The sequence below is a fragment of the Anticarsia gemmatalis genome, chromosome 11 (genome assembly GCF_050436995.1).
Source record: "Anticarsia gemmatalis isolate Benzon Research Colony breed Stoneville strain chromosome 11, ilAntGemm2 primary, whole genome shotgun sequence".
NCBI classification, from domain to species: Eukaryota; Metazoa; Arthropoda; class Insecta; order Lepidoptera; family Erebidae; genus Anticarsia; species Anticarsia gemmatalis.
The window spans coordinates 12,124,356-12,141,028 of NC_134755.1; the positions used below are offsets into that span (position 1 = coordinate 12,124,356).

At 37.0% G+C, this 16,673-nt stretch overlaps 1 protein-coding gene across 1 annotated transcript; it reads right to left on the minus strand.

The window, feature by feature from the left end:
• LOC142976544 (putative transporter svop-1) lies at positions 1-9,862 on the minus strand. Its single transcript, XM_076119970.1, has 11 exons — positions 9,703-9,862; positions 7,270-7,431; positions 6,487-6,649; positions 5,960-6,081; positions 5,388-5,632; positions 4,444-4,592; positions 3,932-4,061; positions 3,188-3,322; positions 2,612-2,757; positions 1,689-1,816; positions 1-1,267 (listed from the first exon to the last, which is right to left on the minus strand). Exons 1-11 carry the CDS (start codon positions 9,758-9,760, stop codon positions 1,197-1,199), a joined length of 1,509 nt encoding a protein of 502 aa, XP_075976085.1. The 5' UTR covers positions 9,761-9,862; the 3' UTR covers positions 1-1,196.
• Positions 9,863-16,673: the final 6,811 nt, after the last annotated feature.

A 16,673-nucleotide genomic window follows, 5' to 3' on the forward strand; every position in this document is an offset into this window, starting at 1 on the left:
GTCGTAACAAAATAACTTTATTATCATTAGATTCTACTTAAGTAAATATCACAAAATTAATTGTTTTGCTTAGATTTTGCACACGGGATGAATGTTCAATTTCATCGTAATTCGGGCTAGTGGTTTAGGAGCTACTATGCGAAAGATTAACACACAGACGCATACTACTGCCTAAGTCAAGACTGGGGAGATTATGTATAGCGAAATGCAATATTAGTTTATTACTACCTCTAAGGGCGCGTTTCCACTATGTCGTGACGACAGATAGTCGTGTACGTGACGACGACATTTTATCGTTTCACGACAGTCGCTGTATCGTTTGCACATCATTAGCAAGCTACAATTCTAACGATTTTTTATCGTTTTACGACCGTCGTGCCAGCCGTGCCCACTGTCACGACAATCTGTCGTCACTGCAAATGTCGTAGACGACAGTAAGTCGTGTCGTTCTATATGTGAACACCTCCATTTAAACACATGAGCTACGACACTTAAAACTACACGATTATCTGTCGTCACGACAAAGTGAGAACGCGCCCTAACAACCACGCATTTGTAGTTAAAAGTTGCTGATACTATGGAGAGTAACGTGTAGTATTATTGACTTAAAAAATCTTTTTAAATAACTTTTATAATAGATTTTTGCAAAATATTAAGGACTGAAATCATTTAGTCATATACTGAGATGATAAATTATTAGTTAGTATTTATTTCTTCGGTTTTTAGTTATAAAATATTTTGCAAAAAAATAATAATTATTGTAAGGAGGCCAATAATACTATACGTTTCACTATAAACTAATAGATGAAATTAAAAAAATCACTTCAAAATTGAATTAAGATAATAATGCCTACTTATTCACATGAATAAAAGTATCCTCAATCATATACTAATATAATTTCTTATATAATGCACCAGTGAAACTATAAAATGATATTGAATATATTGAACAAAAAATAACAGGCCGTTAAGTCCATATCTATAAACCTATAATCACTAGAATTTTCACCAAATTTCATAATATTAATTACTTAAACTTAATACATTTTAATTCATACCGAGATTCATAACAACGTTCAGACTCATACAACACACATTCTTTCATTAACAAATCTTTAATTATCACAAACGTCTTGCATCTCTCAACGAGAAGCAAGTCTACAATTAAGTTGTGTCCTACATTCTTCTACGTGTCTTCAACTGTTCAGTTTCTTCTGTTCTAATACCTTCGCGTCTGAAGGCAGCAGAAAGCCGATTATCCCACCAACTGAGAAAATACAAAAGAATTTAAGAAATGACTGTGAATGTGTGAAAAATGTAGGTACATTTTCTGAGGACACCTCAAAATTGGCTCGACAGATCTTGATTAAATTAGACTTCATGGAGAAGATCACATTGGGAAAGAAAAAAGAACCGATCAGGTCGGTCCACCCAACAAAAGATTATGAGGATACAACTATAAAAACAGTAAAATAAATAAAAGTAGTATAGGTTACGTATGTAAGTGTTCCACCATCTAAGTAACTGGACCATTTGCTAACACATCTAAATTTTTTTTAAACCTGTTCTGTTTCATTCGTTCTTTCCCGTCAGTCTGTTACTCAGCTACTGACTGCGAAACTGGTTAATTTTCCATGTCATAGAATAAACGTTTTCGTGACTGATTTAAGCAAAACATGGCAACTTACGGCATGATAGACCTCCAAACAAGTAGAACACGTATTCACAATGGTTGTCCATCAGACGCTTCAGGATGTTGATGCCGAAGACCGCACTGCCCCGGCCTACCATGATGGTCAGACATACGGCCATAGCCCTGAGAAATAACATGTCTTAAGAAAACTTCAAAAAAAAAAACCTAAAAAGGATTAGGTAAAATAATCGTTTTTGTGTTAGATCTAAACTATGACCTTGTCCGGATTCAATTGCGTATAATTTCGGTAGAATAAAATCAAATAACTAAAATGATTTAATACTCTATACTAGATAAATCCCGACCTTGCTCGGGTCAAACGGGACTCTTAATACTTGCATACGTACTCGTAATTTTATGGCTGTTATTGGCAAATGTCAAGTTAAAGAAAAAAAAACAAAGAGTATATCATAAAATGTGTCAAAAATAATATTTTCGCAAAACGTCAATTATTGAAAAAACCCAAGATCACAACCCAAGATGGCGAGTGTTATTCGTCTGTCAACACATTAGAATTTAACAAAATACTCGACAATCCGAATTTTGCGGATATATTATTATGTTGTAGACTCGAAATCATTATTTTTTTATGTTTTATTATTCAGGTAAGGTTTCAATCAAGTCTACCGTACCCCTTGACGAGATTATTAATATAGAGGTGTGTCGTATAATTTAAGAATGTTGTGCATGTCTGTAATTAGAAGAAATTGTAATTGTTGATGTTTATTTCGTTGATATGCCTTAGAAAGAAATAAATGAATAAAAATATATAAAATAGTTGCCAAATAATCTTAAAATACTTTCAAGTTGAATCGAAAATTGTAACAGCAGTTTAGCTACGAAGGCGTAACAGACAAACATACTTTATCATTGAGAGACGTATGTCCCTAACCATCATAACATCTGCATAAGTAATACCTGACATAGGTAGGAAACAGATCAACGGTGTAAGTGCTGAGGAAGCCGCAGTTGAACACACCAGACACAGCCAGCGTGAAGAGAATAGCGTTCACGATCCAATACGGACCGCAGTTGATGCATATCGTTGAAATACCGGCCATTAACTGTCGAGAAAAGAATACGTTAAATTGATAAAATTATACCTCTAAAATGTCCTAACGAGGTAATCAATTTTCTGTACATATAGATACAGAGCTATATAACGAAGCAACCGGTTTATCTTCCACGTTACATTCCAACACTAATATAACTTTGCAATAAGGATAGGCGATTGTAATTAATAGAAAATAACCCTCTCTACTAAAATGTCGGACCAATGAAGCTTAGAAACAAATTTTTGGCACAATTTGAAGCAAGACAGTACAGTATTCACTACTACTACTATGGCAAGGGTACGTCAAGCAGATAAATACCGCAGAGTTTTAGTAAATTATTTAGTAAATGAACTCCCTTATTATGGCCTCTCCCTTATCATGGGAGCAGCCGGCCCAGCAGTGGGACATTAATGAGTTAAATTTATTTTACAACGTTTACCTGTAACCCGATATAAATGTTCTTTCTTCCCATATACTTGACGAGGGCAGTGACTCCAATGTTCATCACAGCCAGGATCATGATAATGCCAAACACCATAACCATGGCAACGTTGTTTAGTGAACAATCCTTCGCCTGGAACAATTAATTATTAATTATCGTAGTATAATTTGTACTCATTAAATATAATTAAGTTGACGTAGCTCTGATCAATGCAACTGGTGAAGGTTTGAATCTAAGATTGCAACAAATGTTTGTGAGTTTTAGAACGGAAATCCGTAGGGTACTTTTGTGAATCACCCATGGGACGGCGTATGTGAGTATCATATATTAGGTCGGGGAAAAAGTCTTTTCGCATTATAGTATGTATGAACTTGTAATAAAATCTATTTGGCTTCAAGAATCACAAATGAGTACACGGATCATTAGGTTTCTTTCAGTGAGCTCGTGAGGTACCCAAATATCGAGCTTTTTTGTGTAGAGAAAATATTTTATTACAAGTTCATACGTACTATAATGCGAAAAGATTTTTTCCCCGACCTAATATAATAGGATACGGGAATTAACGCGAACACGCATTTTACCTTGAAATGTCCAACGTTTCGGCGCAGGTTACACTCGCCGTGGTCGCAGGCTGAGTTCAGCTAGTTATTATATTATATTAAACATGCAACGCGAGAGTTTTAAAAGTTATGTATGTGAGTATCAATCAGAGCAATGCTATCACCTGCAGGAAATACTTACTTCTTCAACTACGGTAGCATTCTGATAGTTTCTGATCATCTCGCAGATGGTGAGGTGATCGTTGCCCGCTATCACCGAAGACATGAACACGTTCACCATGTACGGCATCCATATCATGAATGAATTCATACTGGAAAAGAAATACATCTTCAGTATACCTTATTCTCACATAATTTCCTTTTGAGATTATGGCACTAATGCGTATATTAATGGGCTGTTTTTGGAAGCTATGCTACGACCACCAAGTTTTTAAAATCTCGTTTCAGAGTTAGTACTAGTCGATACGGGATAATATATGTGCATTTACAAAACCAGAACCTTGCCCAGCAGTGGCATAGTTATAGGTAAAAAGAAAACACATTTGATCAGTTTGCGAATCCGAAATCCCAACTCCGAAATCGGAACTATTGACTATAGTACCGTAGCCGCGGTAAGACATATGCAAAAATGTCCAGCCCCCATAGCTTTATTTCCCAAAAATATTTCTAAAATGAACACCTTTAATAACTTACCCCATATATGTAAGGCAACAGAGGCAGGATAATAGGATGGTATCCTTCAGGAGCGGTGGTTTCAACATGGGTACGCTCTGAGCGATGATGGACGCGAAGAATCCCTTGTGGACTGATCTGTGGTCCTCGTCCAAGACCAGTGCGTGTACCTTAAAAAGAGACCATTACATTAAAACAATTGGAAAGTGTAGTAGTTGGATAAAAATGAAAATAAAAAATATAATCCCTAATAATGTCCAATCACTTATTAGAGAGCCTTGTATGCAGTATTCGCGGATGTCGGAAGCATACAAACTTCAATTTAACTTCTTACATACTATATTATGAACAATGATGTAGGCTTATGCAGCTAACGGTCGTATGTTTAATACAGCTGCTTTATTTTGGAAATATATAGAACTGTTAATTACAATCTAGATTAATCGAGTACGCTAAGGTAAGCACTAAGTTGTCGGGCTATTGAGTGGTCTGTCTGTTAAAATGACTCGACACCTAATTTAATATATTTGATTTGCAAAAAGTCATAAATGACAACACAATCATGATTAACGATATAAAGGGGGAGATGATTGATGTGGCGTCAAAGTTGTCACGCGGCGAATTAGAATATATTACTAAACGTCTGGTAATAAATAGTATTATGTGCTAACTCGATCAAAACTGCAATCCCTGCACCACACAAATATGATTAGCGTACCAAAGTCTTGATACTCGATCATTCCGACTTTAGAGAATCGCACTACAATTTACGTGTGTAAACGTTACATTCCGTTCCGATGTTTCTAAATTAATCAGCGTCGTTTTTATAAACGATATTTTATAGAAAAAACCATAGGTGATTTTCTCAGACTTAAACAACCTGTGCCCAAGAAGAATCATTTTATTGTATCTCATTTTTACGACGTCAGGAGCATCATCAAAAACAATAAACAAAATCTACTAACCTGATAACTATCCCCACTCTTGCCAGTATTGAGCACATACATTCCTCTTAAGGCTTCGAGCGCTTCCTCATGCCTTCCCACCGAGACGAGATACTTTGGACTCTCATACGCAAAGTTCGCTCCAATAGCACTGACAGCTATAGGGAGAGCGTATATCATGTCCAGGAGCCGCCAGGAGTTGAAGTAGATGTCCAGCACGGGGATGTAGTAGGAGAACGTCAGCGGGAGAACTGGGATGGCTATCACTGTCAAGGAGAAAATTAAGTTAAATTGTTGCTCTATTATTAGGTCTATTTTAACATAAACATACAACTTACAAAAGCAAATCTCAGCTACGTACATTCTTCAAAAAAGGGATAGAACTCAATGTACGCAATCCCGATCTTTGCTAACAAAGCTATATATAGTTTATCTAAATGTGTTACTTTTTGCTAGAAATATATTAGTTAAGTTTACATTTAATTAAATGTTTAATTCAAGTCTAGAGATATTTTACTCATATTAATTTTGTAATTCTGCATAAATCTTAGTAAACCACAGTGAAATATAAGTATTTATAGCAGAATATTTACCTGCCATGACAGCTGTTCCTGACAGAAAGACGGTGGAAGATAAGATGAGGAGCATACTCCTCTTCGCCACGGGAGTGCATTCTCCTAGGAAGGCCAGGGATGTTGCGAATGCACCAGCTACACTGTGAACAGAGAATAAGATGTAAGACCTTATTGTATACTTCACCACTCTCATTCAAACTAAATTGACCTGTGTTGTTATAGTTTATTGCTGTGAGAAATAATTGTTGCGTAGTAAAGAACATCAAAACGCATAATCGCACGTCTGTAAAATGTTGTGTAGTTTTTAGCATATTTTAACAAACTTCGAAATAAACGAGGAGATTTCATTTCGACGCGATGTTTATACAGAAATTATACTATCGTAAATTGACCACGACTTCTGAAAAAAAGCAGCAAGTCAATTAATCCAATATTATTTACACAAGAATAATAAGAATATTTAAACTAAATTAAATAAATTATTAAAGAAAGGGAGAGTGTGCTATTAATCTAATTACATACTACGTAAAAAACGCAATTCTTACCAGGCCGTCGCCACCAGTTTAAGCAAACTTAACACGATCCAGTTGGGTGAGAAAGCCGCGAGGGTCGAAGCAATATAACCCATCGAGGTGGAAACTATGAGGATCTTCCGCCTGCCTTTAGTATCGGCCAGGTAGCCCCAGACGTGGGATGTGGCGATGATTCCTACAGGTCGAAAAGACATTGAGTTATTTTGAAACTTTCACGTTGCATGTTTATTATATAACAGAACACGGAAATTGACACGACTTAAGAGACTACAAACAGTGTAATCTGCAAAACAGGCATTCCAAGGTAAAATATGTGTTTGCGTAAAAAAACCCGTATTTTGTTACATAATTGTTTAGTTTTTAGTTTAAAGAAAGATAGGTAGGTTTCGTCTAACACTTATGTACTCGTTTTAAAAGCAAGCTGGTCTAAAAGTTTTGTACAATTACAGTTTGCAATGTATGTAGTACAATTACAATGTGTGTTTTTTTATTGTTTGAAGTCTGATTTTCAACCATAATCGGTTCAGCGGTTTAGCCGTGGAAGAGTAGCAGACAGACTTTCGCAATTATTTAGTTAAGATTTAGAACTAGAATATTGATGCCTTTTCTGTGACTTCTTTTTTATCTACCTACCCATATGGCCTCTAGATATTTTCACAAACACTAAATTGAAGCGAATTCATTTACAATACACGATTTCGTAAAATTCTAAATGCATAAATTCAACCTTTGTTATATCATTCGGTTATAACTACAAGCATAAGTGCTAAAAAGATTCTTATAGTGCTTTCTCACCTGCTAAAGGCACACAAGCAAGGTACCCCTGTTGTATATTGGTAGTGTTCAGCTCACACACGCTCGCCGGCACCAGGTACGATATGGAGAAGATCTCGAAAGCCATGCTTATGTTTATACTGCTCGCTAGTATAAACATGCACAAGTTGAACCGGGAGTACCCTGGAAACAAAAGTGTTCTCTAACTATCTGTCATATGGTTAGTGGTCAACCTAGTGTCAAAGTTGTTCAAGCCGCCCGAGAGGCCTTTGACATGGCTTAACGACTATTATCTTAGTAGACAACAGCCGGGACCGACGTTTTAGCTCAGACGTCCAGCTCAAATACCACTATGCGGTCACCCATCTGTGGAATGACCGCGCCAACGGTTGCTTAACCCACAGATCGTTTACCGGTGAGCGCAACTGTCTATGGGCGCCTCAAGACGGTCAAGTCATTAATTAATAACAGAAGTATTGTTATTAATTAGTGAATTGACCGTCTTTGATGTGCGGTAAGGTGCCACCGATCTCATTGATCGTGAGGTCTTAGGTTCCTGAGTCGAGCCAAGTACTATTGGTCTTTTCTAATGAAAATCTGCCCCCATGGAGCAGTGGTTTAGGTCGCCAGGCCGCTACCATTGCGTCGGGAGGGCGTGGGTTCGATTCCCACACGGAACAATTAATTTGTGCGAACCACAAATAATTGATTCGGGTCTAGTTGTACTTTGTGTCCGTTGTTTTTATGTTTTTAAAGGTCCCCGCGATATAAAAGCAGTTCTAAGTGCGGGAGTAGCCGTTTAAAAAAAACATTATGCGTTGTAGCTCGGAATTCGGTAACGTGCGGGGAACGGCAATAGACTTGCCGCCTATTACATGGTAAATTTTGTCAACTGTTATATATATACAACTAGGGTCGGCGGACTAAAGAACATAAGTCAAAAAGTCAAACTTTACAGGAAAAATAAAAAATGTTTTTTATTCCGTCTTGGAATTTACACACTTAGTATGCTGGGAATTATTTCTCAGTGACTCAAGTGCTTTAGTCAGATGGCGTATTGAATTATTTGAGGTCGAGAGACCTAATAAAAAAAATATCGATTTTTTTGACTTATTTTAAGTTCTTTAGTCCGCCGATCCTACATACAATCCTGTCTTATAACCCGGCCTTCAATGTTTCATTATAATAATGCTTTTTTTTCAAGCTCTGAGCTCTCTTTTTTTGAGTTATTCGTCAAGCTGAAAATAAATAATATATTTTTTATGTTAACGTCTCTGTACCTTTGTTAGATTTAATATTTATGTTTCGGGTAAAATCGCATCAACATTTTATTATTATTCTTCGGGTGAAACTGCAAAATAACGCAACTAAACCACTTAATTATACGCATTTTTACGATAATACTTTGGCTACAATTCAGTAGATTATGTAGAACTGTACAAATACCGCTATTTTAGTACAATAATGTCGTAAGCGACTTAACATAGCTTTAATGTTATGTCATTCTTACTTTGAAAGTGCGACGTATCGTTTATAATTATTTATTTAAAGCTTTATATTGTTAGTTTAACTAACTAACGTGTATTAATTATGTTTAGTACTGAAATGTGAATTGAAGCGTGATTTTATTTGCATGTCGTATTTTCTACTTTTGTTTTGTCGTATGGTTAGTGGTCAACCTAGTGTCAAAGTTGTTCAAGCCGCCCGAAGGCCTTTGACGTGGCTTAACGACTGTTATCTTAGTAGACAACAACCGGGACCGACTTTTAACGTGCCCTCCGAAGCACGGAGACGCCCAGTTTAAATACCACTATGCGGTCACCCATCTATGGAATGACCGCGCCAATGGTTGCTTAACCCACAGATCGTTTACCGACCGGTGAGCGCAACTGGCTATGGGCGCCTCTGATTTTCTACTGTTGTTACGATTATCTTTATTCTTTAAGTATAGATACTTGCTATACATATAGTAAGTGCTTACTACGCTTAGATTTCTTCAGCTTCGCATTTCGTAGCAGCCAAACATATTTTGAGCTTTTCTTTTAAATATAATAATTGGGAACATTTACATCAGGTTTTACAACCTCGAAAACCTGATAAAGAGGTCAGGGAAGACATTTTTTCAGTCTACTAAGTGAAGATAAACAGACTATAATTAATGTTTACGAAAAAATATCGTTTCAATAGCATTTCGTCGTATTGAAAAAAACATTCATTAAAAATATTTCAGCTGCAGGGGTTTTTTTTAGAATAAGATAATTTGAGACTCAAGAAGGAATAAAGGATACTTTTTAACCCGGATATCCCACGGGAACGAGAACTATGCAGAAAGTACGACATAAAACCGAAGTCCATGCGGACGTAGACGCGGGCAAGAACGTGTAAATATATATTATATTGATGCACATGAAATCAGGCATAAATACACTTCATATAAATCAAAGTTTCACTCACCAGTCATATCTAGCGCCTGCTCGAAGGCGACCCTGTTGGGCTTGGTGTTCATGTTCATAGTGTCGACACTCACAGACACTGCGCGACACTCACCGTCGGTGTCAGCACGCCGACACTCTGCGCCGCGACGCTCTACTGACACCACACCACACGCGACACGCTTTATAATCTTACATCTTGTGTATATTGTATTTTTACTAAGCATTTTGGGTTCCGTACTTCGTGTTTAGTTGTTATCAGAGGCGCCCATAGCCAGTTGCGCTCACCGGTCGGTAAACGATCTGTGGGTTAAGCAACCATTGACGCGGTCATTCCATAGATTAGGTATTTGAACTGGGCGTCTCCGTGCTTCGGAGGGCACGTTAAAAGTCGGTCCCGGTTGTTTTCTATTAAGGTAACAGTCGTTAAGCCACGTCAAAGGCCTTTCGGGCGGCTTGAACAACTTCGACACTAGGTTGACCACTAACCATACGACAAACAAACAAACAAAGTTGTTATCAAAATGCGTATTGTGATTTTCATTTGACAAGTTCTTCAATTTATTTCCTTTTTGTTTAGTTAGTATAGCCAGCAAGCATAACATAGTTTAGAATCAGATGACCGTGTGTGTCCATATAATATAGTTAAATTAATAATATAATTATTTGAATGCTACAATGCAGTTAATTGCTTACCGTAACTTTAGGAAAAAAAAAAGTTATAATATTGATGCGCACGTAACAACGTGTATATATTTTTTCCTAATTATGTAAATATTAATAATTATAACAGGACGGATATTGGACTGATATTTTTAATTTTATTAATGACTATTATCGGTTTTTGGATGTAAAGAGAGACTTTTGGCTTGAATAAACGTCTTGTGATATCCATTCCACGTGCGTATGGTTATCGAAACTAATAATAGGCGACTGAACTAACGCAATAATCATCCTACTAATATAAATGTGAAAGTTTGAGATAATGTATGTATGTATGGATGTTTGTTTCTCTTTCACGCAAACACTACTGCAACGATTACGATGAAATTTGGTATAGAGGTAGCTGAAGACCCAGAATAAAATAGGCTACTATTTATCTCGAAGTTCCCGAGGGATCGGGATTTACACGGGAAGGGTTTCCACGCGGACGTAGTCGCGGGCGGCCTCTAGTAATATCATATATTATGTAGAGGGGGCTTATCATGCCGGTGTACAAATTCAGGATTTTTCAGCTTGGCGCAGTTGTTTCACGGATGGGTGACCGCTTAATTGTTCTTCAATTAAGCGCCTCCGTGGTTCGGAGGGCAGGTAAAAAGCCGCTCTCTGTACCTCGATTCTCTACCACTATCGACTACCGACAACCGGCTAGCTATCGACATTTGACATTTAGAATGTACTGCCAAAATGTTTCCTACGACACCCGCCAGAGGCGCTGATCAGATTTTCATACAAAATTTCTCGATGACAGTTCGGTTGTCGGTAGTCGATAGTAGTAGTGAATCGAGCTACTGTTGTTGACAATTAAGATAACAGTTTTCAAGACATGCCAAATGCTTGAACAACTTTGACACTAGTTTGACCACTAACCATGCAATTAAATAAAGACTTTGTGGTGCCTTAATTAACACGCAAAAAGGGTTCTATCTATCACGATACCCTAATATTTAAGATACTCTTATCTCCACTGATAACCTAACTTTTAGATGAACATTAATTAAAAATCGCTGAATCACGATCGAATTTATTCGTCGGGTGCAAAATCATTTTTTTTTACTTTGTTTACAGAACTGAAAGATACTAGACCACGTCTGACCATACTATGGTCTAGAACTGCCTTATTAAAAACGTGGTGTAAGCATGAATATATGTTTTTATCTTTTTAACCGACTTTAAAAAAGACGCAGGTTCTTAATTCGTCGTACCCGTGTATTGTGCATGCACTTGGAGACCATAAACTAAGTTCTGCATAGTCGGGTGGTATCAATGAAACCGGCTGCCTTAGGCGAATATTGGTCTGGAAGACATGTTTATTAATATGTTAGTGTCATATGTGTAAGTCTAATCTTTATACTATAACTTATAATCAGTATTTTATTGGTTAACTTTGCCTATAATCTCTTAAATGCCTAAACGATACAAAACAATTCTAGCACATGTGATGAAATCGGACCACATGGGTCTGACGTATTGCATATTATTATGCAAATATGTGACGTATTGCAATATATGCAATACGTCAGACCCATGTGGTCCGATTTCATCACATGTGCTACAATTGTTTTGTATCGTTTAGGCATTTTAAGAGATTATAAGCAGAGTAAGTGCATATTATTATGTTTCGTGAGTTACTATATTATCTGTACGATACATATGTTTGGCATATCGTTGTTAAAAACATACACACTCTTAATATCGTGCCCGATATACCCAGAGGTATAGACAGAGGGATACGAAATCACCAACATTTCGACGTTATCAATGAACCTTAAATAAACCCATGTTGTTTTCTACTGCAGTGGGGGGCAAGCCTATTGCCATTTACAGGGCACGTTTAGCACTTTACCTGACTCGGGAATCGAGCTGGATAATCAGCTGGTTACACAACAAATCGCGTCACAGAGGCATTCTTTGAACAGTTGCGCTCACCGGTCGGTAAACGATCTGTCGATTATGCAACTCTTGGCGCGGTCACTCTATAGATGGGTGACCGCATAGAGATATTTGAACTGGGCGTCTTCGTGCTTCGGAGGGCACGTTAAAAGTCGGTCCCGGTTGTTATCTACTACGATAACAGTCGTTAAGTCACGTCCAAGGCCTTCGGGCGGCTTGAACAACTTTGACGCTAGGTTGACCACTAACCATACGATAACAAGAAGAAGACATAATGACTATGTAATCTTCATTTATTATTCAAATTCTTTAACGTCGTACTCCAAGCTAGGAAAAGGATAGACCTTGCATCCACCACGCTTGTTGGCCGTGAGTCTCTTGCTAGCTCTTCTCATAAGGCTCTACCCCCTTTTCCGAGCTAGTGGTAGATTCAGTAATTGTAACGACTATCATAAGTGTCAATATTTGACCTAAATGAATAAATGATTTGATTTTGAATGCGGGTTACGGCATGCCTTCAAGAAATGCGTTAATCTGGATTAATGGGAGATTCATACTTTACAAGAAAAGGTAATTAACTCATTTATATGAACTGCGTAGATTTGAATAGTGAAATAGCAAGACATAATGACAATGCAACAAAATTATAAATCACTCGCGTTGTTTTAATCCCTGTTGACTCATTTAATCTTACATTATTAAGAAGTATTCAAAACAGCCTTCTATTTGTATAGCCCCTTGTATGCTGAATTAACTTCATAGAGATATAAAACATACATATATATCAGCTTAGTCTTTCTTCCAAGCTATGTTGAAGTCGGCTTCCAGTCTCACCGGATGCAGCTGAATACCAGTGTTACATAGAGCGATTGCCTATCTGACCTCCACAACCCAATTACCTGGGATATAACACGATATCTTTCGGTAAGACTAGTTGTAAGACTTTCAAGCTTCTGACTACTGTTAACGACTGTCAAAGATCTTCGAAAATGTTTTGTTTGTCTTGAAAAGGAAAAGGTTTTATTACACTAGTTCCACCCGCGACTTTGTCGGCGTGAAAAGTTTATCTTTTATAAAAAGTATAGTACCAGCGAAAAATGTTACAAAAACGGGGAAAATTTTGACCTATTCTCTCTTATGTGACGCAAGCGAAGTTGCGCGGGTCAACTAGTAATGTTCTAAAATTGTACTGACACGAATGATTAAGATATGAATGACACTATGATGAGAGAATGATAAGCGAAGTGGCTAGCATCAATTTCAAGGCGTTTGAGTGCACCATTATCACTACGTGTCTGATCGAAATGTACATTAAGCTTTGTGGCATTTCCCAATTTTATCTCAAGAGCAAAGAAAGCCGAGTTTTGTAAATTCATTTCCTGAAGTGGGAAAGAATTGTAATCTAATAAGCTGATGACTTTAAGAAATGATGTATGCGTCACTAGATATTATAGAACAAAGTCTCATCGCTGCATCTGTCTGTTGCATATAAGCATAAGATATACTGAAGGTAAGGTAAAGATTTTGGAGTATAATTTGTTAAGGTGAACTCCATATAGCCCGGGCGAAGCCAAGAGGTTTGCTAATTAGAAATAATCATCACTTGTTCTATCGGTGAATGGAAACATGGTGATGAAATTTCATCGTTCATTAAAACAGTCCTTACAAGGATGCAACGTCTTCGACCCAGGGTGGCCAACGTTATGAATTAAAGGTAACTTTTCCTCATTATGGAAGCAGTCTCTTACCCAACAGTGGGACTGTAATTGGATGAGTTTAGACGATAATTTAGCTGATTTGATGTAAGTAGAATATCTGTCTGATCTTGGGACCGGGAAAAGTATTGGTCTCTCCTAATTTACGAGTATATTAGAAAATTTCTCAACAGTGTCCTGGAGATTGGTGACGTGCCCGTTATGTGGCAAAAACCTTGCCCCTATTACTTTAGAACTAAAATATTGACGACGAAACGTGGGTGTATTTCATACACCCTGCTTACACCTTAAGGTACAATAGGCATGATATTATGTATGTAATTTAGCGGCAAATGCAAAACAATCTAAACGCGAGATAGACAAAATATTCCGATACTAAAATCGACGTGTCATGTGTATGCGTACTGGCCAGACGTTAGTTTATTTTGAACCAAGATAAGAATATTAATATTGACTGTGACTCAGTGAATTTGATATTTTATATAATATTACGCAATATTATCACGGCTGAGCGAAAAAACGTTGAACGTCAGCTGAAGATTATCTCCGGTTATCAGTGTTAATACTTAGGGGGGTCCTGCGCCTGACCTCTCACTGGTCGTGTCTGTTTTCCATCCCACCGGGTTATGAGAGTGAAGGAATAGAGAGTGTACCTGTGTATTGTGCACACACTTGGACACTATAAACAAAGTCCTGCATCATTGGCCAGTTTCTATGAAACTGACCGCCGTAGCCGGATCGGGAGGGCATTATTATTAGTTATGAATCACAGTATATGGATCGCAGTAGTCCTCTCGCTACTAAAACTGGCTACCATGTTGTGCGATTTATTCACAAAACAAACATACTAGACTAATGATAAGATGCGGCCTTCAAGCACAAAGACTCTCAGTTCATATACCAGTCCCTATAAATGACTTGTCATCTAATCGCAAAACGCAAAATCTTACTTAGTAATCTTATACTGAGTGGTTCGCAAAATAAAGTCTTGGAGACTTATTCACAGTAAATCTCGTAGCAAAATCTATTCAATTAGCTTATTAGTGTCTCAATGCTGGGCAAGGGTCCTCCCGGCTTAAGGAAGGGTAGGCCTACCCTTAGGCAGGAGTCTATCACGCTGCCTAAGGGCGAATTTGTAAGAGTTCAAGAAATTATCTAAAAACTTTCAGTCATGGTTTTATCGCGAAATTTTCTTTTACCGTTTTTAACTAATACACACATCATTTTAATAAGTCATTGGAGTGTTGCCTCGGGATCAAACTCGCGATCAATTGCATGGAATACGAATGCATGCACCACTGCTCTTTTAATAATAATATCTAAATAGATTTCACACAGTCAAGCCTTGTCAACATAACAAATATTAGTGTCTATATAAAAGACTGTTATCATTATATATTTACATACTTTATGTCACGTAGAACACTGCAGATGAATATCATATAATTCTGTCTAGTCACCATGTACATACATCATGTATATTTCCAGTCATGAGGCTTTATAATCGTACGACTTTTTAGTAAATAGACAGAATAAAAGTTTCCTTTGGCTGCACTGAAAGAGATGGAGAATTGCATGAATAGCAAAAATAAATTTATTTTCAGCTGAGATAAGTCGCATTGCGAAATAAATTCCAGTTACAGTATCTGTATAGCTTAACCGATTGTCTCTGCAGCACGGTCGGTAGACAATTGTCTCAGGTGCGAATCCCAGGGTCAAACCAAATAGTGGGACTTTTTTGGAATCATCATAGGAGTGTTCAATTACCGCAAAATCAGGTCGGGGAAAAAGTCTTTTCGCATTATAGTATGTATGAACTTGTAATCAAATCTCTTTGGCTTCAAGATTCACAAATGAGTACACGGTTCATTAGGTTTCTTTCAGTGAGCTCGTGAGGTACCCAAATATCGAGCTTTTTTGTGTAGTGAAAAGATTTTATTACAAGTTCATACATACTATGATGCGAAAAGACTTTTTCCCCGACCTAATATTTACCTCCGTATAAAATTAAAATTTGATAGTATTTAACAATGTTGCCGTGAAAGCATTAAATACTGTTTTTTGCATTTTAAATGTAAGCATGTACGAATTACATACGCTTAAATCCAGAAAGTCTGTAATTTCAATTAATTCTAAAAAGCGAATGACGTTAGTTGTTGTTTATATTTGCGATACAATTAGCCGATAACTTATAGTTAACAATTTAATTAAGTAAACTAAGAATAAAAGTAATAGATACTGTTTTATTTTTTATAGGAAGTTCAACGACATTCATTTTGAGTGCTGTCGTGTTTGCGTTAATTCCCGTATCCTATTATACACTAGATGACCCGCGCAACTTCGCTTGCAGCGTCACATTAGAGAATCGGCGAAATTTTTAATCGTTTTTGTAACATTTTTCACTGGTACTCTGCATCTATTGGTCGTAGCGTGATGATATATAGCCTAAAGCCTTCCGCGATAAATGGGCTATCTAACACTGAAATATTTTTTCAAATCAGGCCCGTAGTTCCTGAGATTAGCGCGTTCAAACAAACAAACAAACAATAAATCAAACAAACAAACTCTTCAGCTTTATAATATTAGTATTAGTATAGAGTATAGATTTAACATGCAACGCGAGAGTTTAAAAGTTATGATCGTTTAAAATGCGTTTTATAAAAAA

Bases quoted from the DNA above. Each gene is read 5' to 3' on its own strand.
- LOC142976544 (XM_076119970.1), bottom strand. From the start codon at position 9,760: ATGAACATGAACACCAAGCCCAACAGGGTCGCCTTCGAGCAGGCGCTA. The intron at 4,593-5,387 runs GTTAGTAGATTT...TCTCTTTTTAAG, and splicing joins AGAGTGGGGATAGTTATCAG to GTACACGCACTGGTCTTGGA. The intron at 2,758-3,187 runs GTAAACGTTGTA...TTTTCTCGACAG, and splicing joins ACATTTATATCGGGTTACAG to TTAATGGCCGGTATTTCAAC.